Consider the following 26,881-nt stretch of genomic DNA (forward strand, 5'->3'; position numbering starts at 1 on the left):
CACATGATGGTCCTCCTGGGCCACATGGCCTCTACAGTTCATGTGACGCCGTTTGCCAGGCTCAATCTCAGAATTCCTCAGTGGACCCTGGCATCTCAATGGACTCAGGTATCAGATCCGTTGTCTCGACACATCATCGTCACTCCTGCTCTTCGGCAGTCTCTACTTTGGTGGATGACCTCTTCGAATCTATCCAGAGGTTTGCTGTTTCACACTCCTCCCCACCAGAAGGTTCTCACAACCGATTCCTCGACCTATGCCTGGGGAGCTCATCTGGATGGTCTTCGCACTCAGGGATTCTGGACCAGTGCAGACCGACTCCATCAAATCAATCTTCTGGAGCTCAGGGCCATCTTCAATGCTCTTCAAGCTTTTCAACATCTGCTTCACGACATGGTGGTCCTCATTCATACCGACAATCAGGTCGCCATGTATTATGTCAACAAGCGGGGGGGCACGGGCTCGGCCTCCCTCTGCCAGGAAGCTCTCAGAGTCTGGGATTGGGCGATTCGCCACAACGCCTTTCTCAGAGCTGTCTACATTCAGGGGAAGGACAATGTCTTGGCGGACAACCTGAGTCGTCTTCTCCAGCCTCACGAATGGACACTCCATTCCAGGACCCTTCATCAGATCTTCGCTCAGTGAGGGACGCCTCAGATAGACCTCTTTGCGGCTCCCCACAATTTCAAGCTGCCTCAATTTTGCTCCAGGATCTACGATCCTCATCGCCTCGAGGCAGATGCTTTTCTGCTGGATTGGGGGAATCGCTTTCTGTATGCGTTTCCTCCGTTTCCTCTCATTCAAAAGACTCTGGTCAAGCTAAAGTCCGACCATGCCACCATGATTCTGATAGCTCCTCGGTGGCCCAGACAACCTTGGTTCTCCCTTCTCCTTCAACTCAGCAGCAGGGAACCGTGCCTACTTCCAGTGTTTCCTTCACTGCTTACTCAGCATCAGGGGTCTCTGCTTCATCCCAACCTGCAGTCTCTCCACCTGACAGCTTGGTTCCTCTCAACGTAACTCCTCACCAGTTTTCCCAGGCGGTGAGGGATGTCTTAGAGGCTTCCCGGAAGCCTGCTACTCGTCAATGCTACTCCCAGAAGTGGACTAGATTTTCTTCCTGGTGTGTTTCCAATTCCAAGGAGCCTCAGCGAGCCTCCCTATCCTCCGTATTGGACTATCTTCTACACCTGTCTCAGTCTGGTCTCAAGTCTACATCTATACGAGTCCACCTGAGTGCTATTGCGGCTTTCCATCAGCCTCTACAAGGGAAACCTCTCTCTTCTCATCCTGTGGTTTCCAGATTTATGAAAGGACTTTTTCATGTCAATCCTCCTCTCAAACCGCCTCCAGTGGTTTGGGATCTCAATGTTGTCCTTTCTCAGCTTATGAAACCTCCGTTTGAGCCTCTCAACAAGGCTCCGCTAAAGTTTCTCACTTGGAAAGTGGTTTTTCTAGTGGCCCTCATATCTGCTCGCAGGGTCAGTGAGCTTCAGGCCTTAGTGGCGGACCCGCCTTTCACAGTCTTCCATCATGACAAGGTGGTCCTCCGCACTCATCCAAAATTCCTGCCTAAAGTGGTCTCTGAATTTCATCTCAACCAATCCATTGTGCTTCCAGTGTTTTTTCCAAAGCCTCATTCTCATCCTGGAGAATCAGCTCTTCACACTCTGGACTGTAAACGTGCTTTGGCTTTCTACTTGGATCGCACCAAACCACACAGAACTGCTCCTCAACTTTTCATCTCCTTTGATCCAAACAAGTTGGGACGACCTGTATCGAAGCGCACCATCTCCAATTGGATGGCGGCTTGTATCTCTTTCTGCTATGCCCAGGCTGGATTACCCCTTCCCTGTAAGGTCACAGCCCATAGGGTCAGAGCAATGGCAGCCTCTGTAGCCTTCCTCAGATCGACACCGATTGAGGAGATTTGTAAGGCTGCCACTTGGTCCTCGGTTCATACATTCACCTCTCATTATTGTCTGGATACTTTCTCCAGACGGGATGGACAGTTTGGCCAAACAGTGTTACAAAATTTGTTCTCCTAAGTTGCCAACTCTGCCACCATCCCATTGAGGTTAGCTTGGAGGTCACCCACTAGTGAGAATACCTGCCTGCTTGTCCTGGGATAAAGCAATGTTACTTACCGTAACAGTTGTTATCCAGGGACAGCAGGCAGCTATTCTCACGTCCCACCCACCTCCCTTGGGTTGGCTTCTCTGCTAGCTACCTGAACTGAGGAGACGCGCCCGGACCATCGGGCGGGAAGGCACTGGCGCATGCGCGGTGCGGGCATCTCGAAACTTCTAAGTTTCATCAAGCAAGACATGCTTGTGAGACGTCCGTATCGGGGCTCTGTCGGATGACATCACCCACTAGTGAGAATAGCTGCCTGCTGTCCCTGGATAACAACTGTTACGGTAAGTAACATTGCTTTATGTTCCTATGTTGTCCTGCATATATTTTAGACACTTATTTTTCTTTAAAATGGATTTTCATACTGTATATCACTGGCACATGAACATACACTTCACTGTGTATTTTAGAAAGGTTCTATGTGAGCAGATCATGTCAGAACTTCAGATGTCTCAACTTGGATGTCTATATGCTGATTTAAAAGATTTTTCTAAAATGCTGCCCAAAAATCATATGAAACTTGGGAGTGGGGATTACAATAATTCAAACCAAAACTTGTCCATATACAAAAACATTATTTCTGAAATTTATAATGAAAAGTTGTAAAATCATCATTTTAAATTAATTTCTGTACTCAATCTTTAAATGTTCCTTAACAACGCACTTGTTCATGACAAAGGCCCCCCTTTTGTCAAGCCATGTAGGGGTTTTTTAAATCACCGGTCACTGCAGTAAAAGCTCCGGCACTCATAGGAATTCTATGAGCGTCGAAGCTTTTACTGCAGCGGCCTGTGATAAAAATAACCCTTACGTGGCTTGATAAAAAGGGGCCAAAATTTATCTCATTTCTTAAAAAATAAATATAGAATGGGGAAAAGTTGAGCTCAAACATTAGGACTTAATGCGCCATTTATATATTAAGGTAAACCAGAATTCAAAGCCCCTGTAGATATCATTCCTACTCAACTAAAAAAAAAATTTTATTGCAACATGTTTACATTCAATATATATAAAAAAAAATTATTTAAAATATTTAGCTCAATGGTTGAAAATGTCCAATCTGAAGTGTCAAAAATCAATCTCCTTCCAAGAACTGGACATCTTTAGCTTTAGCTTAGGGGATGATCTTTCCTGGGCTGACCCTAAATGGGTTGTCTAACAATTGTATAACTCCCCTCTCCCTCCCACTCCTTCTTGACATTATTTTTGCTTGGACACTGGATTTTGAGCTAGATTCATCTGGCATCTGATCTAAAGCTCTCAAAATTATTTAGAACACTATCCATTGAGGAGACAAGAATATTGCTTCCCGTTGCTCTTCTAGTTTCAGAAAATTCCTATTGCATTTGAGACAGAAGATTCTGGAAGATCCACAATGCGCTGTTAATGAATGCATCAGCTTCCACTGCAACAGTGCACAGCGAGTGATTGTCTGGGAACCACAGCACTCTGAGAGAGAAAGAAACAACGTTAATAGTATTGTTCTGGCAAATCAAGAATGGAACAAGCATACTGGAAGAAACTCTCTGTTCCCTGGAACAACCTGTCTGATCTTGGAGATCAACTTCAGCATTGAATGCCGAATTCCTGATTGCCTTAGAGGAGCTATCATATAAAGAATATAACCCACTAAATATAGAAAGTGCAACACTAACTTAAATCCTAATCCAGGAAAAGACCTCAGAATTGGAGCCTACGCATAGTCCTATCATGGACTGAACTGTCAGCGTAGTATAACACTCCACGCTCCAATCATAGGCCAAAAAACCTGGAACCTATAAAGTTTTTTCTAACTATATGTTAATTTTTTTGTAAAGTTTTTTCTTTCTCATAAGTTAATTTAAACCCTAAAAGTCCATACTAAAATATTGGTATCAAAAATGTTCAATTAAATAATGTTTTAAATAGACCTTAAGGTATATACTCTGTTGACACAGCCTTACTCTAACTAAATATAAACATTGCAGTTTTTTTAAGGTTAGAGAAATGAAAGGCAACATAAACTAAACTAAACTAAACCTTGGGTTTATATACCGCACCATCTCCACGAATGCGGAGCTCGGCACGGTTTACAGGAAGAAGGATGAGAGAGGAGAGATTAAAGAGTTAGGTGTAAAGGGGAAGGTGAGAGGCCTAAGAGGGGGGAAGTGTTACAGTTTTGAGAATAGCCAGGTTTTTAGGTGTTTGCGGAAGAGTTGGAGGGAGCTTGAGGTTCGGAGTGGGGAGGTGAGGTTATTCCAGATCTCAGTGATTCTAAAGGGGAGGGATGACCCAAGTTTGCCTGCATGGGAAATACCTTTTATGGAAGGGAAGGATAGTTAAAAAATTTGGGAGGATCTGGAGGAAGTAGGATATAAGTGGAGTTCCAGGATATAAGTGAATTGTAAAATCATTATGAGACTTTCCGATTATTTGCAACTATGTTGCCTTTCATTTCTCTAACCTTAAAAAAACTGCAACTCTGTGTCAACAGAGTATATACCTTAAGGTCTATTTAAAACATTATTTAATTGAACATTTTTGATACCAATATTTTAGTATGGACTTTTAGGGTTTAAATTAACTTATGAGAAAGAAAAAACTTTACAAAAAAATTAACATATAGTTAGAAAAAACTTTATAGGTTCCAGGTTTTTTGGCCTATGATTGGAGCGTGGAGTGTTATACTACGCTGACAGTTCAGTCCATGATAGGACTATGCGTAGGCTCCAATTCTGAGGTCTTTTCCTGGATTAGGATTTAAGTTAGTGTTGCACTTTCTATATTTAGTGGGTTATATTCTTTATATGATTACTTATAATTTGGACCACTTGGGTAGTTTGGATTTAGTTTAGATGCCTTAGAGGAGCTGCCATGATCTATCAAAAACCTCTCACACTCAATTCTCCCAATTACACAATATCTTTTCAGTCTCCAAGAATTCTCTAGCCATGCTGCCAACTTTCCCTCCAGAATGAAATCTCTCTCTCAAACATTTTCATTGAGAAATGAAGACATTACACTCTTTCCTTTCACATCCTTTTTTAAAGCTTTTAGATTTTTTTTTAATATACGGAAGATAATCAATTCACAAAGTAGCATACAAGACACTCAAAAACTCAGTCACTAATAAAAGCAGGTTTAAGCAATGCAATAGAGCATCAGGACGAATTCTGAAGGGATGCTGGCTCACACTTTTTCTGCAGTAGGTATTTCTCTGTCTCCTGAGATCTTAGTCTGTGTACTTGAGACAATAAGATCCCATGAAGCAGCTGTTCAGGATTTAAACCTCCAATGATTGCTGAGTGACAAGCACAGGGCTTGGGGCAATTCCCAAATCTGCCCCCTCACATAAAGACAGCTGAAGGGCTAGATGAGAACAGCCACCTCATACTCACTGAGTGTGCGACAGGGTGCTCACATAGTAATACGGTAAAGGATGTCAAACAAAGATTAACAAGGCAACCGAAATGTATCCAGTTTGACAGATGCCCAATAAAATCCCTCATTGATCTGCACACCAGCTCCCTTCCCCCATATCTTGAAATGTTTCTTAGTCCTTTTCTCACCACTGTCCTTCATGCCCAACATTCACCAGCTACCGTGTATTCAGTGGCGTAGTTAAAAGGGGGCGGGGTGGACCGCCCCGGGTGCCATCTTGGTGAAGGTGCCAGCACCCCTCCTACCCATTCCTCCCCCCAAGGCATGCACACCTTCATTTCCCCCTCACCGTACCTCTATCCCATCACCAGCGCGAGCGGCAACTCCAACCTGCTGCTCACGCTGGTTCTCTCTCCGACGTCGCTTCTGGGTCCCGCGACAGTTCACAATTATCTGTCATCGATGCAACGTGTGTTATATGCAATTTGATTTGATATGTAAGTAGGCAATTTGTTACAGTGGGTCCTTGAAGTGTTTTGTATGTAAAATGTTTTATTTTGGATGTTAATATGTAACTCGCTCTGGATAAGGGCGGGTGAAAAAAAAACAAACAAACAATTCCTGAAGGCACAAGGGAAGTCCTTATTGAAATCAAAGGGTTGTCTAGCTAACTTTGGGGGTTTTCTGGATAAACTGTGACATTTAAAAATCCCCCTCTCCTTCTTTGTCCTCGCTGGCTAAATTTTCTCCAAACAAATTGTTGCTGAAACAAATGTATTCCACCAAAAAGACAACACTGGTGGCATACGTGGCAGATAGTTTCAGTTGCCTGGTCAGTGGCGACATTCAGATCTGGCTAACCAAAATCATCCAGGCAACTGCAGCCTGAATCCACATGGGCTGATTATGCAGTCTAAAGTCAACCAGGTCAGTTTACGCAGACGTTCAGCCAATCAAAAGCTTAGTCTTTACATTATGTAGCCCACATTGTACTTTGGACCCATTCTACAGTGACAACATATTCTCTAAGGTGGGTGTGACAACTTCCCATAGGAGGCATCCACCGCCCTTTCTGTGAAAAAGTATTTCCTGATGTTGCTCCTAAGTCTCCCACCATACAAACTGAAAGCTACCTTTCTTTTACTACATCACTTTTGCATCATATCCTGTTAGTCCACGTGCCAGAGTTTCATATTCTGAACAATGCCTCAAACCATTCAAGGTAATGATATAGGGTGTAACTCTGTAATCACTGCTGCACCACACGCTACTGCAGAAACTAGGTCTGGATTTATTAACCTGGGCTCACGTATTAATGCAAGTTCTGTGCTTCGGGGCGCTTTTACGCTATGTTAAATGCTAATACGCACCTAACACAGCTTAAAATGGCATATCTTGGGATGTGCTCGGGTATTCCTGTGGTAACTGCCAAATAAGCATATGTTAACTGAGAGCTTTTTCAAGAGCATGTCAGCGGTGAAGAGTGGGCAGCACAGGAATACTACATGAGCCATTACCACCTATAAAATGGGTGTCAGTAAGCAATCATGCAGTAAAATTTATTAATGGCAACATTAGCACACCTGTACTTAATGTGAACAGCCTGTATATACAATTCCAATTATCACGAGACCTTAAACACCCAATAACACATAATTTTTCATGCCCTTACTGGAGTTGCATAATCACCATCGGTCTTTTCATGAATATATTATTCAATGCAGGCACAATTGCTTATTAATTATTTTTATGTGGCGAGCTATTATATTTTAAGAAGAGCACTTATCTTTCAGCCCGACGGCAGCCTTTTCACTGTTTTCTTCAGGGGCTAATACTCTTCAAAATGTAGGGAATAGGTTTCCAATGCGTTTCCTCATACCGCAAACGGCCAGTATATACAGGCTGTTCACATTAAGTACAAGTTATACCAGTTGAACAATCTGATTTTCCTTTTTGAGATTAACATTAGCACACCGGCATTAATTCAGAATATACAAGTAAAAATGGCTCTAGCATGCGGGAAAACCCAGCAAACGGGTGAATTAAGGCTTGTTCTTGCAGCAGCTTAGTAAACCGACCACTTTGTTAGTACACGGACTCCACTGACAATAGTGGGGCTTGTGTTAACATATTATTGTGCATTAACATGGCAGCACATGTTAATTAATGTAGCCGTTACACTGGAAGCCCTCTGAAGGCAGATATACCTGAATGCAACTTGCCTTGAGCTTCCAATGAAAAGCCTGTTTCAGCCCTATTGTTTTGAAAGTATTTATATAAGAATCCATTTTCACCTGGGATTGGCACCAGTGACTGAGAAGATAAATGTACTCTCTAGTGTTTAAAGCTCCTCAAAATGTAGAAAAAAAGGAGTTAAATTGCTTGACTCTGCCCTATCTCCTGCCCTCTTCAATATAAACATGTTCACATTGGGAGAAGTGTTTCAAAGAGCTAGGCCTACAGTATAGGCTCTATGCTGATGATATTCTCTTTTTCTTCCCTGTGTCTAATAGTGTCCAAAGGGTGGAGAGGTGTTTGCAAGATTACATAGAGATGATTGTGGAATGGATGAATGATCATGGGTTGAAGTTGAATGTGAATAAAACAGAGGTGATGATTGTGAAGAATCAGAGGGATGATTGCAATTTAGAGCGGTTAAGTGAGGAAGTGATAGTAAAGGAGATGAATGTGTTTGGACAGTTCACTGTCTATGGAAAGTCAAATACCTAAGACAATACAGGTAGGGTACATACAGTTGAGAATGTTATATAGGTTGAAACCGATTCTGCAGGATTATGATTTTCGTACGATAGTGCAGATGCTAATTCTAAGCAAGGTTGATTATTGTAATGCATTGTATCTAGGGGTTGCGAAGATGAAGTTGGGGCTTTGCAATTACTTCTAAATTCAGCAGCGTGATTGATAACTGGTGTGCCGAGAATAACCCATATAACACCAATTTTTAAATGACTGCATTGGTTACCGATCCAGCACAGGGTGCAATACAAGGTTCATCAGGTTGTGTACCATGACTCCTGCTATACTGAAGGAGTGGTTTGTAATCTTCCACCCACAAAGAAGTTTGAGAGAGAAGACTCAAAGATGAGCCAGAAATTGCAAGCAGACAAGACAGGGAGGATGAGAGTGTTGTCCATAAAGACAAAGAACAGGAGAAGTGGGGAGGTGGGTTTAGGCAGGAAGATGAGCAGCTGAATCGATGGTGTGGAGTGTTGCTGCTTCATGGTTTTGACCAGGTGCTGGGGATCTGGATTGTCTACCGTGGGAATGGGCTGTTGGGCTATTCTTATGTTCTTATGGCTCCTTAATTGGATGTCCACTTTTGTTAAATATGGCACTTGTACATATATTGATTTATTGATTCCATTTTCTATACCATTCTCCCAAAGGAGCTCAGAATGGTTTACATGAATTTATTCAGGTCCTCAAGCATTTTTCCCTGTCTGTCCCAGTGGGCTCACAATCGATCTAATGTACCTGGCACAATGGAGGGATTAAGTGACTTGCCCATAACCTATAACCTCGGGGTGCTGAGGCTGTAGCTTTAACCACTGTGCCGCATTGATTCTTTTCTAGTTCACTGTTTGTGGTGATGCTTTTCTGAATAATTCAGTGCAAAGGCAATTTCTCCAAGTAGATTCCTTTTGCACGTACCTTGACAGGAATGAACCTAACTCCTAGGTCAGGGCATGTGAAGTATGAGCTCAGTCTCTCAAATCTACTGCAAACGCTCACTGTAGGACTTTCTTTGTGCCAAAAACAGTTTCCTTCTGGAGTTCATAAAATGCAACATGCATACGCTTGGAAGTTTTTGATCAAGCCTGTGGCACCCAAAACAAATGGGAAATATTTCTGTATCTTTCTGCCACATTTTCTTGGCCTCAGACTGCATTTCTTGGGGGGGATTGTGACACCCTGAAGTTGTGGGTTCAAACCCACATTGCTCCTTGTGACCCTGGACAAGTCACTTAATCCCTCCCCCCATTGCCCCAGGTACATTAGATAGATTGTGAGTCTGAGCTCCCTGGGGAGAAGAACGGTATAGAAAATGGAATGAATGACAATCTTTCCTCTACACAATTCACCAAGTAATCAGCTAGGAACAATGCCATTCTGGTGCTTATCTCTTTTGCCAGTATCCAGCTTTTTATCAGTTGGGATCATAACCGCCTCATTTTCAGGATCCCAATGCTTTGCGAAGTCTATACTGGATTGCACAGGCATTGTTTGCTGCAGTTTCCTGATCTAGCCAAAACGCGCGAGAGAGACTAATTTTATTCGCTCTAACTGCTGCTTTCTACGATATAGTTTCTGGAAAATTTGTGACACTGAAGTTACAAATTCAAACTTTTTTTATTGTGACCAGTGTTGACCTTTTGAAATGAGAGGTCGATGAGTACCCTCCATTCAGACACTCTGTAGGCAATTATAAACTTCTCTAACTATACTTCTCACTCATCCGTCCCTGAGCTTGCTGTTTCTAAATAGATAATCCAATTCACCTAGACTAAGTTCTTCAATCACATCACAATTAGGCCCCCTTTTATCAAGCTATGTGTACAAGCTGAGACACCCATTATGAACTTAATTGGGCTCTTGGAATCATCTTTGGATGTCACTGGTGGTGACATTTGATCTGGAGATGGATGGGAACGTGGGTTCTTAGGCTTCATTTCCACTCAATGGATCAGTTGTTTTGGGGATCTAAAATCAGGATTTTTCCCGATTACCTAGAGGAACTCAGAAATGGTGGCAGGAGTTTTTGGCAGTCAGTGGGGCTTAGTTTTTCATCACGTTTTGAAAATAAGGTACATATGTTCTTTGATCCTAAACAACTGTTGGACTCTATTATTTTGAAGGAAGAATTGAGGATACCGACATAAATTAGATCTGTCTGGTTTGAAGCACTGAACTGAGATTGCTGTCAGACCTTACTTTTTCTTTATATAGTGCATATATTTGATTTCCGAGTTGCCTTATTATTGAGTTCAAATTATATTTTTATTTCTTATTTCTGTACATTTCCTTATATTCTTATTGCAGAAATTGCTGTTGTCATGAATGCTTTTGTGATTCTATTACTAGAAATTCAATAAATATTAAAAACAAGACATTGTTTTTATTAATGTCCCCGATTTTATATTTGTGCTGCAATTTTATTTTTAGGTTTCAAGGTAGTTACCATTTTATTTTTTTTTATATAGATGCAGATAAGAAATGAGCTGGGTTCAAAGGCTAGAGCACCCCCAATATTTAAGAACATAAGAAACATAAGAAGTTGCCTCCGCTGAGGCAGACCAGAGGTCCATCTCGCCCAGCGGTCCACTCCCGCGGCGGCCCAATCAGGCCCATTGCCAGAGCAGTGGTCCCTGACTATCCCTATGACCTACCTCTACTCCTATCTGTACCCCTCAATTCCTTTATCCTCTAGGAACCTATCCAAACCTTCTTTGAAGCCTTGTAACGTGCTCCGGCCTATCACAGCCTCCGGAAGCGCGTACCATGTATCCACCACCCTCTGGGTGAAAAAGAACTTCCTGGCGTTTGTTCTAAACCTGTCCCCTTTTAATTTCTCCAAGTGCCCCCTTGTACTTCTGGTTCCCCATAATCTGAAAAATCTGTCCCTGTCTACCTTTTCTATACCCTTCAGGATCTTGAAGGTTTCTATCATTTTTTTCTACCACTGCCCAGATATCAGAGCTGAAATCTTCCTGCAGGAGAAAGCAGGAAGGTGTGTGTGTGGAGGGGTGTGTATGTGCAGGGCCAGTAGATTAGGAGACACCATTGGCCACAGGAGAAAGCAGGACAGAAGGTTGATGTCTCCTAAGCTTCTGGTCTCGCCTTCCCCTGCAGCGTATTGGTTGGACTAACCCTTACAACACTTTATACCACTTTGGTGCTAAAAAAAAGTTTATGTTTGTCTGCTGCTCTTATGAATACAGTAAGTGACAGAAAAGACAGAGGAAGAAAAAAGCATCAAGTTCCCGCAAAGGTCCTTGAAGTTTAAATTCTCCCGCTGGTCCCTCAGGACTCAAAACAAAAACCTCTCTGCATCCCAAAACTTGCCCAGGATCCACACTACAGTATACTAACGGGAATAGGATCCCATAGGTGCTTTCGCATTTATTTCTGTTGGAACTGCTGTAAAAGAAACGGGAGGAGAGAAACTGCACTGCAATATGCTGCATGCTGAAAATTTTCTGCTGAAAAAACTGCTCCCCTTTAGCAACTCTGGGAAAACCGAAAGGTGTCCAGGCAGCAGAGGGGTTAACAGGTGGCTCCAGCATCAACTACTGTAGAAGCAGCTTTTACAACTGTTTTGGCTTTAGTTCACACCTTTTTCAGTACTACTGTAGCTCAAGGTGAGTTACCCTCAGGTAACATTATAGACCGGGACTGTCTTTCTTGTGAGGGATTCTGATTTACCGCACAGGGACGCCTCTGGATCTCAGCACTCTGTAATACTCCATTGCATGCCAAGCTGAAATGCGTTTATCTTTTTCCTCCCAGAAGCATCAGCACTGGAGCTGTTACCTAGAATCGAGAAGATGATTAGTCTTGCACGACCTGGTTATTGTTCAAAATACAGGATCACATGGTACTAGAACACACTAGCCTTTTTCCTCTCTTCCTCAACTACCTGTTTATCAAAGATCATTTTCTGAATCGCTAGATAGTTCTAAATATAAGCCACTACAATAATCCAAAATTAGTAATATTGACACCCTGGACTGAAACACCTCAAACCATACAAGAAGGTTTAATCTACGAGGCATCTTTAATTTACAAAAGACATGACTAAGGGCTAGATGCATTAAAGTCAGTGATCATCGCTAAACCTGTTTTCACCGACCCGACGCACAGAACAGCCCACCGTGTGTTTTTCTCCTCAGCTCTGGAAATGTATCCATTCCCATTCCAGTCCACTAACTTCTTTTCATGAGGCAAACTCATCCAAACTGTCCATGGTTACTGCAGCCGAGCAGACTAGATGGGCCATTTGGCCTTTATCTGCCATCATGTTTCTACATTTTTATTTTTCAATCAAAACATTTATATCTTTCTTCCCCCTCCTCCACATTTCTTCTCCTAACCTACTCCTTTTACTTCCATTACTCAAATAAAAGAAATTATATTATATTACATAAATTCTTATATACTGCAGCTACCTTGCGGTTCAGTGAGGTTAATAGCTAAGAGATACTAACCATATGTAGTATGATCATAATAATTAATCAAAATATTTACCAAACAAGTGGGTTTTCAGCAACTTTCTAAAGTCTAGGTAAGAGGCTGAGATAGACATACAAGTACTAACTTGTTTGTCCCACCTAGCTGCCAAATATGCCAAAGTTTTACCAAGAACTCATTTGTAAACACATCTCTTTACAAATGGAAAATCAAAAAGTCTTATCACATGCAAGTGTTTTCTAGTAGCAAAACTGAAGCAAGGCCTTAAAACATACACAACCAAATCTGAAAACTATGCTAGCTTCTATTGTCAACCAATGCTGTGACACGTGATCTGATCTTTTCAATCTGAAAATCAGTCATACCGCAGTACAGTGGTACCTTGGATTACGAGCATAATCCGTTCCAGGAGCATGCTCGTAATCCAAAATGCTTGTTTATCAAAGCGAGTTTCCCCATAGGAAATAATGGAAACTCGCTTTGATACATTCCGCCCCCCACGAGAACCGGCATTGCTCCCCACGAAGGCCTCCCCTGTGATCCGGCACCCTCCCCATGATCTGACCCCCCCCCCCCGCGATCCGGCACCCCCACGCCGCGATTGGGCACCCCCCCACCGCTGCTTACTGTCATCTGAGCACCGGCACCGGCATGTCCTGTGCGTTGGTGCCGGTGCCCGAAGATCACCTTGGGCAGATGCTCAAGGCCCAGCAAGAAGAGGATCCCGATCGCGGGGGGGTGCACCAGATCACGGGGGGAGGGTGTCGGATTGCGGGGGGAGGGTGCCGGATCATGGGGAGAGGTTGCTCGTAAATCAAGTCATGCTCGGTTTCCAAGGCGCCGATTTTGCGAATGTTTTGCTCGTCTTGCAAAACACTTGCAAACCGGTGCACTCTGTACCACTGTATTTTGAATGATCTGCAGCCTTTCTACATTTTTCTTAGAAATCGACAGATAGGGGATATTACAGTAATCCAATGTACTGAGAATGAGGGACTGTACCAGCAATCTGAATGAGAGAAAATCAAAGCATGGCTTAATTGTTCTTAATTTCCATAATATGGAAGTGAGATTTTTTAAGCAGAGAATATGGAAATCGAAAGACAATTTACGATCAAGGCAGACGCCCAAGATTTTTATAGTCAGCAAGATCCCCAAATGGCCAGACCAGGGAAGTGTGCAGTCTGATAATCCCCTTTCTGAACACATAATATCTGAACCTAACATTATACCTTGTGTTTCCTTGATTTCAGATTCTGCCCCATTTTTAATTCACTTTATACACTATACTGGGAGTGGGAGTGGTCTAGTGGTTAGAACCCCTGCCTCAGCACCCTGAAGTTGTAGGTTCAATGCCCACAACGTTCCTTGTGACCGTGGGCAGGTCACTTAACACTCCGTTGTGAGCCTGCTGGGACAGATAGGGAGAAATACTTAAGAGTACCTGAATGTAAACCGCTTCAAATAGAACCATGAAATAAGACATGTAAATAAATAAGTCCAAGGCTGGAGATAATCTTTTCTGCATTCTCTGTATAGGGCCACAGTAAGAGCTAGAGGTGGAATATAGCATGTATGCTATAGATGAGGAAAAATGTAGAAAAGGAACATAGGTAGGTATTATCTAGGACAGTGGCCCGCAAACTTTCGAGCCGTGGCACGTTAAAGGCAGTGGCCATGGCTCGAGGCACCTGGATGTGCGCAGATATCGCCGTGATGACATCACGCGCATGTGTGACATCATCATGTCAATGTCCACGTGTCTGTGAAGGCCCTCCAGGCAGACGCTGAGATGCCAGTGGGGGGGTGCCAGAAGGGAAGAGGGCCAGGTGCTGGCGCCCACTGATTGCCTACAGGACGTGCCTCTCGCCACGAGAGGCACGTCCTGTAGGCAGTCAGCTGGCGCCCCTCCTCCTCCCCAGTGTACCGCGGCACACCTGAAATCTCCAGAGGCACACAGTTTGAGATAAACTGATCTAGGAGGTAAAAGAGAAGGGGCATATGTATGTATACGATATGCCTGTCTGTATTTTAGGGCTCCATGTCATGATACATTAGCTTTACGACCTAGTTTCTATGTATGTGTCTCATTTACGACCAGCTAGCCTCCCACTGCTTGGCGTGATGTTCCTTCTTCTTCCCTCAGCTTACCTGCCCAACAGATGTGATGGGAGAGTGGGTGATCATTGCAGTCAGAGCATCTGGCAAGGGGATTTGCCCATAGGTGTAATCATAGCCAATTGCAGAGTACCTCCTTCCAGAAACAGACAGGAATGCGTTATAAATCTTACCAGTAGTTCACTTCTAAGGTTTAACAATTTTTTATTGATGACTACATAGAAAGCAGCACCAGGCACTTTAGTAAAAATTCTAGAATAGAGGGTATTCAGCAACAAAATCCTGCAACAGTGAAAAATTATTCCACTGTCTTACCACACCTCATTCAAAGTGATTACTTATTCAATTTTTAGGTCCTCAGCGGGCCACCACACACTCAAATCTTTTCATTGTGCGAGGCTTTATGCTCCTATTCGTCATTGGACCACTTATTTACTCTTAATTTTATAGAAAATACGTTTTAAATATGTGAATGCTAAAGGTACTTAGCTTAGAGTTTTGACGCTAGCCGGGAGGGTAGAAACATCCGTCACCAACATGTTTCGCCCATATTACTTAAGGGCTTTGTCAAGGCACCCTCTCCAGTTCTTTGTTCAGGCTTTGAAAATGGTTGCCAATCCTCTTGGCTTTCCTTGCAGCTCTACCACACACAAACTGGCTTGTGCTGCAAATAAGAACATAAGAACATAAGAACTGCCATCTCCGGATCAGACCCATGGTCCATCGAGTCCGGCGATCCGCACACGCGGAGGCCCAGTCAGGTATACACCTGATGTAGTTTTACCACCCATATCCCTCTATGCCTCTCATAAGGAGATGTGCATCTAATTTGCCTTTGAATCCTAGCACAGTGGATTCCTTAATAACCTCCTGTGGAAGAGCATTCCAGGCGTTCACCACTCGCTGCGTAAAGCAGAACCTCCTGACATTTGTCCTGGACTTGTCCCCCCTTAGCTTTAAACCATGTCCTCTTGTCCGTGTCACGTTGGACAGTGTTAATAATAATAATAAATGGTGGTGTGGATCCGGCCTCTTCCATACCCAGGTCTATAGCTACCCTCCCGGCTAGCGTCAAAACTCTAAGCTAAGTACCTTTAGCATTCACATATTTAAAACGTATTTTCTATAAAATTAAGAGTAAATAAGTGGTCCAATGACGAATAGGAGCATAAAGCCTCGCACAATGAAAAGATTTGAGTGTGTGGTGGCCCGCTGAGGACCTAAAAATTGAATAAGTAATCACTTTGAATGAGGTGTGGTAAGACAGCGGAATAATTTTTCACTGTTGCAGGATTTTGTTACATAGAAAGCAGAACATACAATAAAAACATTACATTACACTATGCATCATCCAGTTTTTGTGCTTCCTCCCACACCAGTAGTTCACTTCTAATTCACTCCTTGCCTGCTGTTGCGCCTTCACTCTACTCAGATTCATTTCCCCTGACCATTATTCATTTGCCATGCACCCTATCCCCTGCCATCATTTATACCATTGCTGAAGCTAATATCATTGTAATATCATTATAGAACTCATAAACTGTACTCCAGGTATAGTAACACGACTACCCAGAAGCTTTCAATAAACAATACCCATAAACTCTACCTCCAGTCTCCCCACCCTCACCTCTTCATTGACTCTTTGTCTCTTCCTGGGCTCTCCCAGTTACTCAACTACATTCTCTACCCTCTCCTGTCACAACTTGCCTACAATCTGTCTCCTATTTCAACTGCTAACATACACTGTCCTCTCCTTCCCAAAATTTATGAGGAAAAATATTAAGGGAGCTCAGAAGGGGTCTAGTGAATTAAACAGATCTTTGGAGAGTGGAGTGGGACTGCAGAAGGGTAGATGTTTTCCTTCTTCATAAAAGAGAGAGGGGACGGGAGACTAGAACACACAAGCTGGCTAATTTAACCTCAGAGGTGGGAGAATTAATGGAAACTCTACTAAGGAAAAGGATGTTGAAGTATTTAGAATCATACCGTGTTTCCCTGAAAATAAGACCTACCCCGAAAATAAGCTCTAGTCGCCGGCAACAGCGCTTCCCTCCTCCCCCGCCAACTCTTCCATCTCTCTCTCCCATGCGAACCCCGACTGTGAGCTGAAATACCTGGAAAGAAACGGCAGCGGCAGCAGCACAGGCTGGATCACGGCCTGCCCTTTTCTTGCCCGGCCAGTCTGTGACGCGTTGCTGATGACATCATCAGTGATGTGGCAGAGGAACACCAGGACATGAGAAGGGCAGGCCATGATCCAGCCTGTGATGCTAACACTGCCATTTGTTTCCAGGTATTTCGGGTTGAGGTCGGGGTTCACATGAGAGGGAGAGATGAAAGGGTCAACAGGGGGAGGTGCAGGGTGCGCGGAGGCGGGGGGGGGATGGGAGGGATAGAAAGATGCTGCACAGGGGATGGGAGGAAGGGAAAGAAAGAAGTTTCAAGGGTTCTGCTGCACAAGGGATGGGAGGGATAGAAGCTGCAAAGGTTCTGCTGCACAGGGGGATGAGAGGGAGGGATAGAAAGATATTGCACAAGAGGATGGGTGAGAGGGGAGGAAAGATGCTGCACATGTGGGTGAGAGAAAGGAAATAGGAAGAATTGGGTTGGAGGAGAGGAAGGGATAGACGATCATTGTACATGAAAAAAATAAAACCTATCTGAAAATAAGACCTAGTGCCTTTTTTGGGCCCAAAATTAATATAAGATAGTGTCTTATTTTTGGGGAAACACGGTAATAAGAGTAACCGATGTAGTTATCAATATGGGCTATTGTTATTTTACCACTATTTCAGCACAGGTCCCAGTTTATGTAATAACCCTTGTAAAATAACGCATCATAATAACATAAGGTTATAAGAATCACCATGGAACAAAGATTACATTAGGAACTTTTTAAACAGGTAAATCTTAAGGTGTTTACGGAACAATAGATAAGAAGGATCAATTTTAATTTAATAGGAAGAGAATTCCAAATAGATGCTGCCTGATATGAAAATGAAGTTGATAAATATTTTTTACTTTTAAGACCTGCAAAACACAGGAAATAGATCAAATGAGTATCTCTAGCCCCTGAAATCAATGGGGAGAGAGGAAATGAAAATAAGCATTCTGGACTAGCACCTGCAAATAACTTGTAAGTCCAACATGATAAATGGAACACAACGCGTGCCCTAATGGCTCTAATGTGTAATGAAGCTTTCTCAGAACTGGTGAACACGATCAAACCTTTTTAGCCCCCCCAAATCATCTTTGCTGCTGTGTTCTGGATTATCTGTAATCTGGCTATACAGCCCATTACAGTAATCCAATTTAGAAAGTTTAAGGGCCTCTACAAAATGTTTTTCATCAAAGAGATAAAGTCTCTTTAACCTATGTAATTTATAAAAAGACATTTCTGGAATCCAGAGGATTACAGAACCTGAGGCAACATGGATTCATTAGAGGCAGGTCTTTATCAGACAAATCCGATTAATTTCTTTGACAGGGTGACCAGAGAATTAGTTAGAGAGCAGGGGTGGCCCTATAATGAAGCCAACTAAGGCAGCAGCCTCACGTGGCACTCCTGAGGGAGCGGCATCTTGCTGCCGGCCAGCCTACCTGCTGATTGGCTCTCTCTGCCAAACCCCTTCCCGGCATTTAATATTGGCTTAAACCTTATTGTTTTATTCCTTTTAAATAAAAAAAAAACAAAAAAAAACAAAACACTTACTTAAAGATCATCTTTAATCTCAAAGTGTGTATTTGCTTTAGAGATAGCCTTATCTTGTGTTTTGATAAAGTTAAACCTAGCCTTTTGTTTTTCCCTTTTTTCTAACCCAACATTGTAACTTTATTTTATCCCTTACCCCTCATGTATGTTTTGGATGAAATTTATAGTGTAATATGTCAATATTTGTTATATTTTAGCTTCTTGAATACTTTTACTCTGAATATGTACATCGCCTAGAAATTTTTTTAATAGGCGATTCATCAAATATTTAATAAAACTTGAAACTTGAAAACTTGAAACTTCCCCCCCCCCCACCGATTGGCATTTTTCCCCACCTTACCCCCCCCCTTTAGATTTGTTGCACAGGTTGCCTGGCAGCGGCAGTGATTCACATAGCGGCCCTGATGCCGACCCTGGTGCTTCTCTACACTATGACCCGCCCCAGCAGAAACAGGAAGTTGTCAAAGAGGGTGAGACACGCTGGAGTCAGTGGCAGGGCTGTTCTGTGAACCACTGCCACTGCTGGGCAACCTTTGCGACAAATCTAAAGGTAGACACGAGGGGGTGGGGGTGGGGTGGAAAAAAATGCTGATTGAGGAGGGGGGGTGAGATGCTGGGAAGGGGTTGCCCTGCCATATTGAAATTAGGATGCAATTGTCCTATTTACTTACTTTTCCTTGAATTAGATTTTATGTATAGGGTATTATATAAATATTCTTTCCCTTGGTGTCGGATAGATGGAATTTCTAATATTAATATGTTTGTACAATATTTTTTCATGTTAATCCCATATTCTACATTTCTTTTCTTATAAGGATGTATGCATTTGAAATAGAAATTTAAAAAATTAAAGAAATTCTTTGATCTATCAGTAAGCAGACATATGCTAAACGTAAGATGTTTCCATCAAAGGAAACCCCATATAAACCCTGTGGATGCCGCTGGTTTTTGCCCTATCTATAATCTCAAACTTGTATAACCCCCACTCTATTGGTCAGACCACCATAGAATTGATTTTACTCTTTTTCTGATTCTATCTCCAGCCAGAGAAAAGAGGTGGAGAATGGGGTGAGAAGATCAGTTTTAATGGACAGGAGTTTGAATGTCAAGCCGATTCGATATAAGAACATAAGAAGTTGCCTCCGATGAGTCAGACCAGAGGTCCATCTTGCCCATAGGTCCGCTCCCGCGGCGGCCCATCAGGCCAATTGCCTGAGCAGTGGTCCCTTGACTATTTCTTTAACCTACCTCTTACTCCTATCTCATTTGCCACTTTTTGGCCCACTCTTCCAGTGTTGTCAGATCCTTTTGTAGGTCTTCGCAGTCTTCTGTGGTTTTAACCCTGCTGTATAGTTTGGTGTCATCCGCAAATTTAATGACCTCACATTTTGTTCCCGCCTCCAGGTCATTTATAAATATATTGAACAGGAGCGGTCCCAGCACCGACCCCTGCGGAACTCCGCTCATGACCCATTGCCAGTCTGAGTAATGGCCTTTTACTCCAACCCTCTGTCTCCTGTCTGCCAGCCAGTTTTTGATACATCGGTGGATTTCCCCTTACACCTGTGGTTCCATAGCTTCTTAAGCAGTCTTTCGTGTGGTACCTTGTCAAAGGCTTTTTGGAAGTCAAGGTAGATGATGTCTATGGATTCCCCTTTATCCACCTGGCTGTTTACCCCCTCAAAGAAGTGCAATAAGTTTGTGAGGCATGATCTGCCCTTGCAGAAACCATGCTGACTCGACTTTAGCTGTCCATTATTTTCGATGTTTTCACAGATGCTGTCCTTGATCAGCGCTTCCATCATCTTTCCCGGGACTGAGGTCAGGCTCACCGGCCTGTAGTTTCCCGGGTCACCCCTAGAACCCTTCTTGAAGATGGGCGTGACATTTGCTATTTTCCAGTCCTCCGGGATCTCTCCAGTTTTTAAGGATAGGTTGCATATTTGTCGAAGTGGCTCTGCTATTTCGTTCCTTAGTCTCTTACTTACCATAAACCAACTCAAATGTTTCAGACTGGAATTCTCATCTATCAGGCTTGGCTGATAAATTAGCTCCTATGAGATATTTAAAACAAAAAGCAATTTGCTGTCCTTGGTATTAAGCTATTAAACAGGAATTTAGGAAGTTTGAAAGGACTAGCATTGGTCAGATTTGATGGCCGATGAGCAAATTTGGATTGAGGAAAAGAGGTTTTTACAGAGATGAGATCTTAAAAGCAAATAAACTATTCTGTGCTAAAATGATTAAGCAGGGAGATGATGAATACCAAGATTTATTTAAGATTGTGAAGTCCTTATTTCAGAAACATCAACTTTTTGCAGATTTGAATAGTCCATTAGCTTCAGAATTGACATGCTATTTTGATCAGAGTTGAAGTACTGAGCTTATCTACTTCTGAAGTAACATTAGATGATTTTGAATGTTCTAACACTTCCTGTTTAATAAAAAAAAGAAACTCCCAAGAAAGAAGTTTTGATTAAACATACCAAAGCAGTGGTCTCAAACTTGCGGCCCAGGGACCACTTGTGGCCTGCCAGGTACTATTTTGAGGCCCTCGGTATGTTTATCATAATCACAAAAGTAAAATAAAACAGTTTCTTGATCATATGTCTCTTCAGCTATAAACTACAATATTATTATTAAGACTTAGCCAAAAGAAAAAGATTTATAAACTATACTTATTTATAAACTAAACTTATTTCTTTAATAAGACATTAACTATTTTTTCTGAGGCCCTTTAAGTACCTACAATCCAAAATGTGGCCCTGCAAAGGGTTTGAGTTTGAGACCACTGTACCAAAGGAAAACAATATATAACGTGAATACGAAAGACCAAGTACAATTTAACATTGCACCAAACAAAGCCTCCAAATAGTATGAAATACCACTACTTCAAAACAATACACATCAGTATTATTAGCCCAACACAGTTTATAGGCTATGGCCTCAGAATCGGAGCCTACGCACAGCAGTAAATCCCAAGCTGAGATAATCCACGTAGTTGTAATGCTCCTGCTCCAATCATTGGCCAATATTTGCTTTTTTTAAAATGTTTCAATAAAGCTAGTTTGAACCCTTCACCACACACTTCACTTATTTTCAAAAAACTTAAGAAATACTGTGCTAAAATTTGAAAAAGTGTAGACCACAAAACTTATCTTTTTACTGGTAGTCTTCACTATTGGAGTCTTTTGTCACTAGTGTCTGTTTGCCTGCGTCAGGGCCACCAGGACATTAACAATCACAGGCTCAATCAATTCACTCGGTTTTGAAAATCTGTGACCGAGTGAATTCATTGAGCCTGTGATTGTTTTTTGTTGTTTTTTTTTTGTAATATCATATTTATTAGGCAATCAAAACCATGTACAGTATGCAGAACAGCGGAAAACCAACTCGGTGGAAATGAACAAATAGAGTTCGCAAAACAGTAGCAATAATGATGGTACAATAAACATGGTTCACACATGACAAAGAAATAGAGAGAAGCCTGTGAATCCCCAAACGATTCACCAATGCAATCTTACAGATCAACAGCCGAACACGCAGACATTCCCCTACTCACACACTCCCATTCAAACCCAAAGCAAGCAATGCGCACAATAACCAAGGCTCACCTGAGCTGTCAATAAATAAGCATAACACAAAAGAGGAAAACAAATTGCAGTAGGTCAAATGTGAAAACGAAGACCCAAGCCTTCTATTTCAGGAAAACACAAAAGTCATGAAGGTGCAGTTGCAGGTGGGGGCAAAGCCCAAAAACGGTCCCATAATGCACAATAGTTAATCCACACAGCTTGAGTTCTGGAGGAATAAGAATCGAGTTCAAATCTGGCCTGCATCCATAGACTGAAGGCAGGAGCCTCTGTGGTAGACCATTGTTGCAAAACAAGCTTTTTGCCCAGAAGAACAGCATGCAAGATGAATTTCTGGGCTGGGAGGTCTACACCCTGTTGAATCAAATCCTGAACATCCCCTAGCAGAAGCGCTACACAGTTCCATTCAAAAGTGTATTGAAGTATGATGAACCCGGCCCCAAATCGTGAGAGCCTGACAGTCAAAAAAGGTATGGAGAAATGTACCAGGGCTTTGTGAACAACGAGTGCAGAGAGCATCAGTCCATAAATGCATGATCACCCCACGGGTTCTTCTTATATATGTTCTATGGAGGATTTTAAACTGTGTCTCCTGAAGAGAGACTGCTTTAACCAAGGTATAAATGTTTTGAAAAAACATATGCAGATCCTGAACAGTGACAGTCCTTCCCAGCTCGGAGGACCAATCCCCAGCAAGTGTCACCAAACCCAGCTCAGGTTGATGGTCTCTACACGCAGAATACCAGCAGGAGATAGTATTCCTGGAAGACGGGGTTTCCAGAAAAATATTATCAAGGGACCCACTCTCCCATTGGCCTGCATGGTGAGCTAGTTGAGGAGCAATATAGTGCTGAATCTGTAAATATGTATGAATGTGATGGGAGGGGAGACCCCAATGCGCCCGCACCTGAGAGAAAGAGGGAAAGAGCCCCCCCCCATATCCAAAACCGCCCCCACAGTGGTATCCCGCTCTCCTCGATCTAACAGACCCCATAAACGTTTCATGCCAGGAGGGAAATCAGGGTTGCGAAGGAGAGAAAGAAAAGGGGAAAAACCAGGTAGCAGATTCTGCTTCTTGCGCCACCATACCCAAGCCTTCCGAAAAGAGAAAAGAAAAGGAAGGAAAGAAGAGGAAGGGGAAGAAGAAGAAGAAGAGGGAAGGCCGAAACCCCCCCAGAACAGCCATGGAGAAAAGAGGAAAAGGAGAGAAGGATACAGCAGGATTCCAAGAGGGTCGAAGGAGAAGAACAGGAGTCAGGTGCCAAATGAGAGTGTATCCAGCAAAATAAAGCTGCCACATTGTACATGCGTAAGTCAGGGACGTTCAGGCCCCCATGCTGTTTAGCTCAAGAGAGTTTGGAAAAACTGATTCTAGGTGCCCCAGCTCGCCAAACAAAAGATCTGATAGTGGCAAGATAAGAACGCTCATCAGAAGAAGCCACCCAAACGGGGATAGTCTGAATAGGGTACAGTAATTTGGGGAAAAGTACCATCTTGATTAATGCAACCCTTCCCATGAGGGACAGTGGCACCGATGGCACAAGGTTTTGATCTTACCAAGCGCGGCGGAGATATTGGCTGTGCATAAACGCTTAGGGTCGCAATACAACATTATTCCCAAGTATTTAAGCTTCCCAGGGGCCACTCCCACGCCCAGGGTCTCTGTCCATCGAGGCACACCCGACGTCCCAAGCAAAAGAGCTTCCGTCTTTTCAAAATTGATCTTAAGGCCCGAAAAACGCCCGTAAATTTGTATAAGTGCCATAAGACGGGGCATAATGGTGTCAGCGTGATTAACGTAAAGAAGCATGTCATCTGCAAATAGGCTAATGCGGAATTCATGTGTCCCCACACGAAGACCTTCAAGACATGAGTCTTGTCAGATACGTTGTGCCAGAGGCTCCAATGAAAGCAGAAAGAGGAGAGGGGACAACGGACATCCTTGACGGGTGCCACGTCCTAGGGGAAAAGAATCAGACAATGCTCCGTTCACCAAAAGCTGCGAAGATGGTCTAGTATAGAGAGCCGTTACCCACCGAACAAAATCACCAGTGATGCCAAACCGCCCCAGGACCCAAAAAAGATGTTCTCAGGAGACCATATTGAACGCCTTCTCAACATCAAGACTGGCGATAAGGGCCCTGTCCCCCGGCGCATGGGATGACTGCAAAACCGACAAAACCTTTAAAAGATTCAGAGATGCATGTCGGCCGGGAACAAAGCCGACCTGATCCTTGTGGATCAGCTCCGGCAGAAAGGTATTAAGACGGGCCGCCAGTATACTACCTAAAATCTTAACGTCTTGGTTGAGGAGGGAAATTGGTCGATATGAGCCCAATTGGTCCTGGGGATGGCCTGGTTTGGGGAGAAGGATAACGTGAGCTCGATTATGAGTGTCCCCAGGTGGAAGGTCGGTCAATAGACCGGTATAGTAGGATTGCAATGTCGGCAAAACAGTAGGGGGCAACAATTTGTAAAATTCCGGCCCCATGCCGTCCGGGCCCGGTGTTTTTGCAAGTGTAAGTTTACCAATAGCTATTTGTAGTTCCTGCCCCGTGATGGGGGAGTTCAATATCCGCCCTTGTTCCTCCGAGAGAGATGGCAGAGGGAGGTCCCTGAAAAAGTCACCTCGGGCCTGGGAGTCAACCGGGGATGCCGTATAAAGGTCTCGATAAAAACTGACAAAATGAGCCGCGATATCCATAGGGTTAGTGTGTAGGTGGCCCGTCCTGTCCTTAATACCGGTGATGACGTGCTTGGCCTTGGGTGGTCTGACCAAATTTGCTAACATACGTCCTGTTTTGTTACCCCAGGCGTGCAGTCTATATTTGTAAAAATATATGCTGCGTTGGGCTCGCGCGTCAAGGAGATGATTGATCTTATCTTTCAATAGTTTCAGTGAGGCCCTGATCGATGGGGTAAGTTGGGAAATGTGCACCCGGCGAAGCTCTTGCAGTTCCCGAGTGAGGGCGAGGAGTTCACCTTCCCGTCGCCTCTTCAGAGCAGAAGAATATGCCAAAATGTGACCATGCATGACAGATTTTGCAGCCTCCCAGTAGACAGCAGGCCCCACATCCAAAACAGAATTAGTATGAAGAAAGTCCTCCCATTTTTTGGAAAAATATTCATGAAATACCTTATCGGTATAGAGCTGTGGTGACATACGCCATATGCGTTCACCGGAGGACTGCAAAAACTGAAGAGAGATAGAGAGCAAAGAGTGGTCAGATAAAGTCGGAGCGAGCATGGAGGCCGAGGCAAATTTGGGGAACCAGAGTTCAGAAACAAGGAAATAATCAAGACGAGAATAAGACAGGTGGGGGTGGGAATAAAAAGAAAAATCACGCTCTTTGGGGTGTAGAGTCCTCCAAACATCCAACAAGCCCAATTCTCCCATGAGGTAATTCACGTCCCTGTTGAAATGTTCCCTAGGGTCGTCTCTCACTGGTTGGCAATCTAGGGCTGGGTTAGCAGGCACATTGAAGTCTCCCCCCAACACAAGTAAACTAGAAGCATGGGGGGCCAAGAGAGTTACAAGGTGAGAGAAAAAAGCGTGCGAATAAGTGTTAGGGGCATATATATTACAAAAAACAATGGACTGGCCCCATAATTCACCCACTAGTAAGACGTATCTCCCATCAGGGTCCGAGACCTGCTGTAGAACAGTAAACGGTATGCGTTTATGTATGAGGATAGCCACCCCACGCTGTCTAGAGCTGTAAGAGGCAAAGCCAATCTGACCCACCCAATCCCGCTTTAGTTTACGATGTTCCTCGTCTGTGAAGTGTGTTTCCTGGAGAAAAGCTACGTCCGTGCGTTCTCGTCGGAGGTAAGCAAGGATTTTGGCACGCTTGATGGGAGAGTGGATCCCATCCACATTGAGGGATGTCACTGTCAGAGAAGACATAGCATTACATTTGTGGTAACAGTTACATAGCAAAGCATGTACTTACAGAAACACGGAGCGGGGAACGTCCCAGCCGAATCCCCCCTCCACACATGAGTGACAGCAGTACAAAAATGCACAAGAGAATAGTCTACGTGAGCCAGACAGCCATAATCACAGATCCCAAACAAAACCCATACATACACATTCATACAAAAACCCCATACACTCCCCTCCCCACATGCAATCCAATCCTCCCTCCCCCCAGAACCATACAAGCATCCCAGAACAGCAAACAGTAAGTGAGAATGAAATACAAACAACAGCTCCAGGCCATGCCCCGCACATAGTGTAAAGGCATAACCGACAAAACCAGAGAATGATATAACATAAAAGCAGCTTCATGTCAGCAACTAGTAAAAGAAAAGGCAACTAATGAGAAACCGGCAACAAAGCCTCATCCAAGGGAAAGTTGCATGAATAAACACAAGAAAAGGGGTAGTCCCCCTATTGACTCAGAACTGGAAAAAAGAACAAAAGAACCAAAAGAAACAAAGCTCCTGGTGCACTGCTGGCAAATAAGGCATAAAAGTCAAAGAACAGCCACCAGGACAATACTGCCGCTGGCTAAGGAGCGAAAATCAAGGCCATCTGCCGCCAACCGCCAGTCTCACATCAATGGCGGTTCATAGAGAAGCACATGCGGCCATGCTGCAATGCAAAATTCCAAGTCCCCGGCATATGAGGTCAGGTAGGTACAGATTCAGGGTGCATAGGAGCTGGCAGTTGAAGAACGAATTGCTCCAGCTCTCTTGGTGTCTCCAGATAGTGAACTTTATTGTTATAGAAAACCCGAGCCCGGGCTGG

The 26,881-nt window shown here is 43.4% G+C and overlaps 1 protein-coding gene across 11 annotated transcripts in view; it reads right to left on the bottom strand.

The window, feature by feature from the left end:
• Window positions 1-3,098: 3,098 nt before the first annotated feature.
• LOC117351463 (acylamino-acid-releasing enzyme-like) overlaps window positions 3,099-26,881 on the bottom strand; it is a 162,230-nt gene continuing 138,447 nt past the window's right edge. For 8 of the 11 annotated variants that reach the window (XM_033926764.1, XM_033926767.1, XM_033926771.1 and 5 more), the window contains 3 exons: window positions 14,857-14,959; window positions 11,941-12,048; window positions 3,099-3,585 (listed from right to left, as the gene is read on the bottom strand). In XM_033926764.1, coding sequence (XP_033782655.1) covers window positions 12,007-12,048; window positions 14,857-14,959 — 145 coding nt within the window. In that variant the 3' untranslated portion in view covers window positions 3,099-3,585; window positions 11,941-12,006. Of the gene's footprint in view, window positions 3,586-11,850; window positions 12,049-14,856; window positions 14,960-26,881 lie in introns of all 11 variants that reach the window. The other 3 variants (XM_033926773.1, XM_033926772.1, XM_033926765.1) reach the window with 1 other exon arrangement.

Source organism: Geotrypetes seraphini, chromosome 17 (genome assembly GCF_902459505.1).
Source record: "Geotrypetes seraphini chromosome 17, aGeoSer1.1, whole genome shotgun sequence".
Taxonomy (NCBI): Eukaryota; Metazoa; Chordata; class Amphibia; order Gymnophiona; family Dermophiidae; genus Geotrypetes; species Geotrypetes seraphini.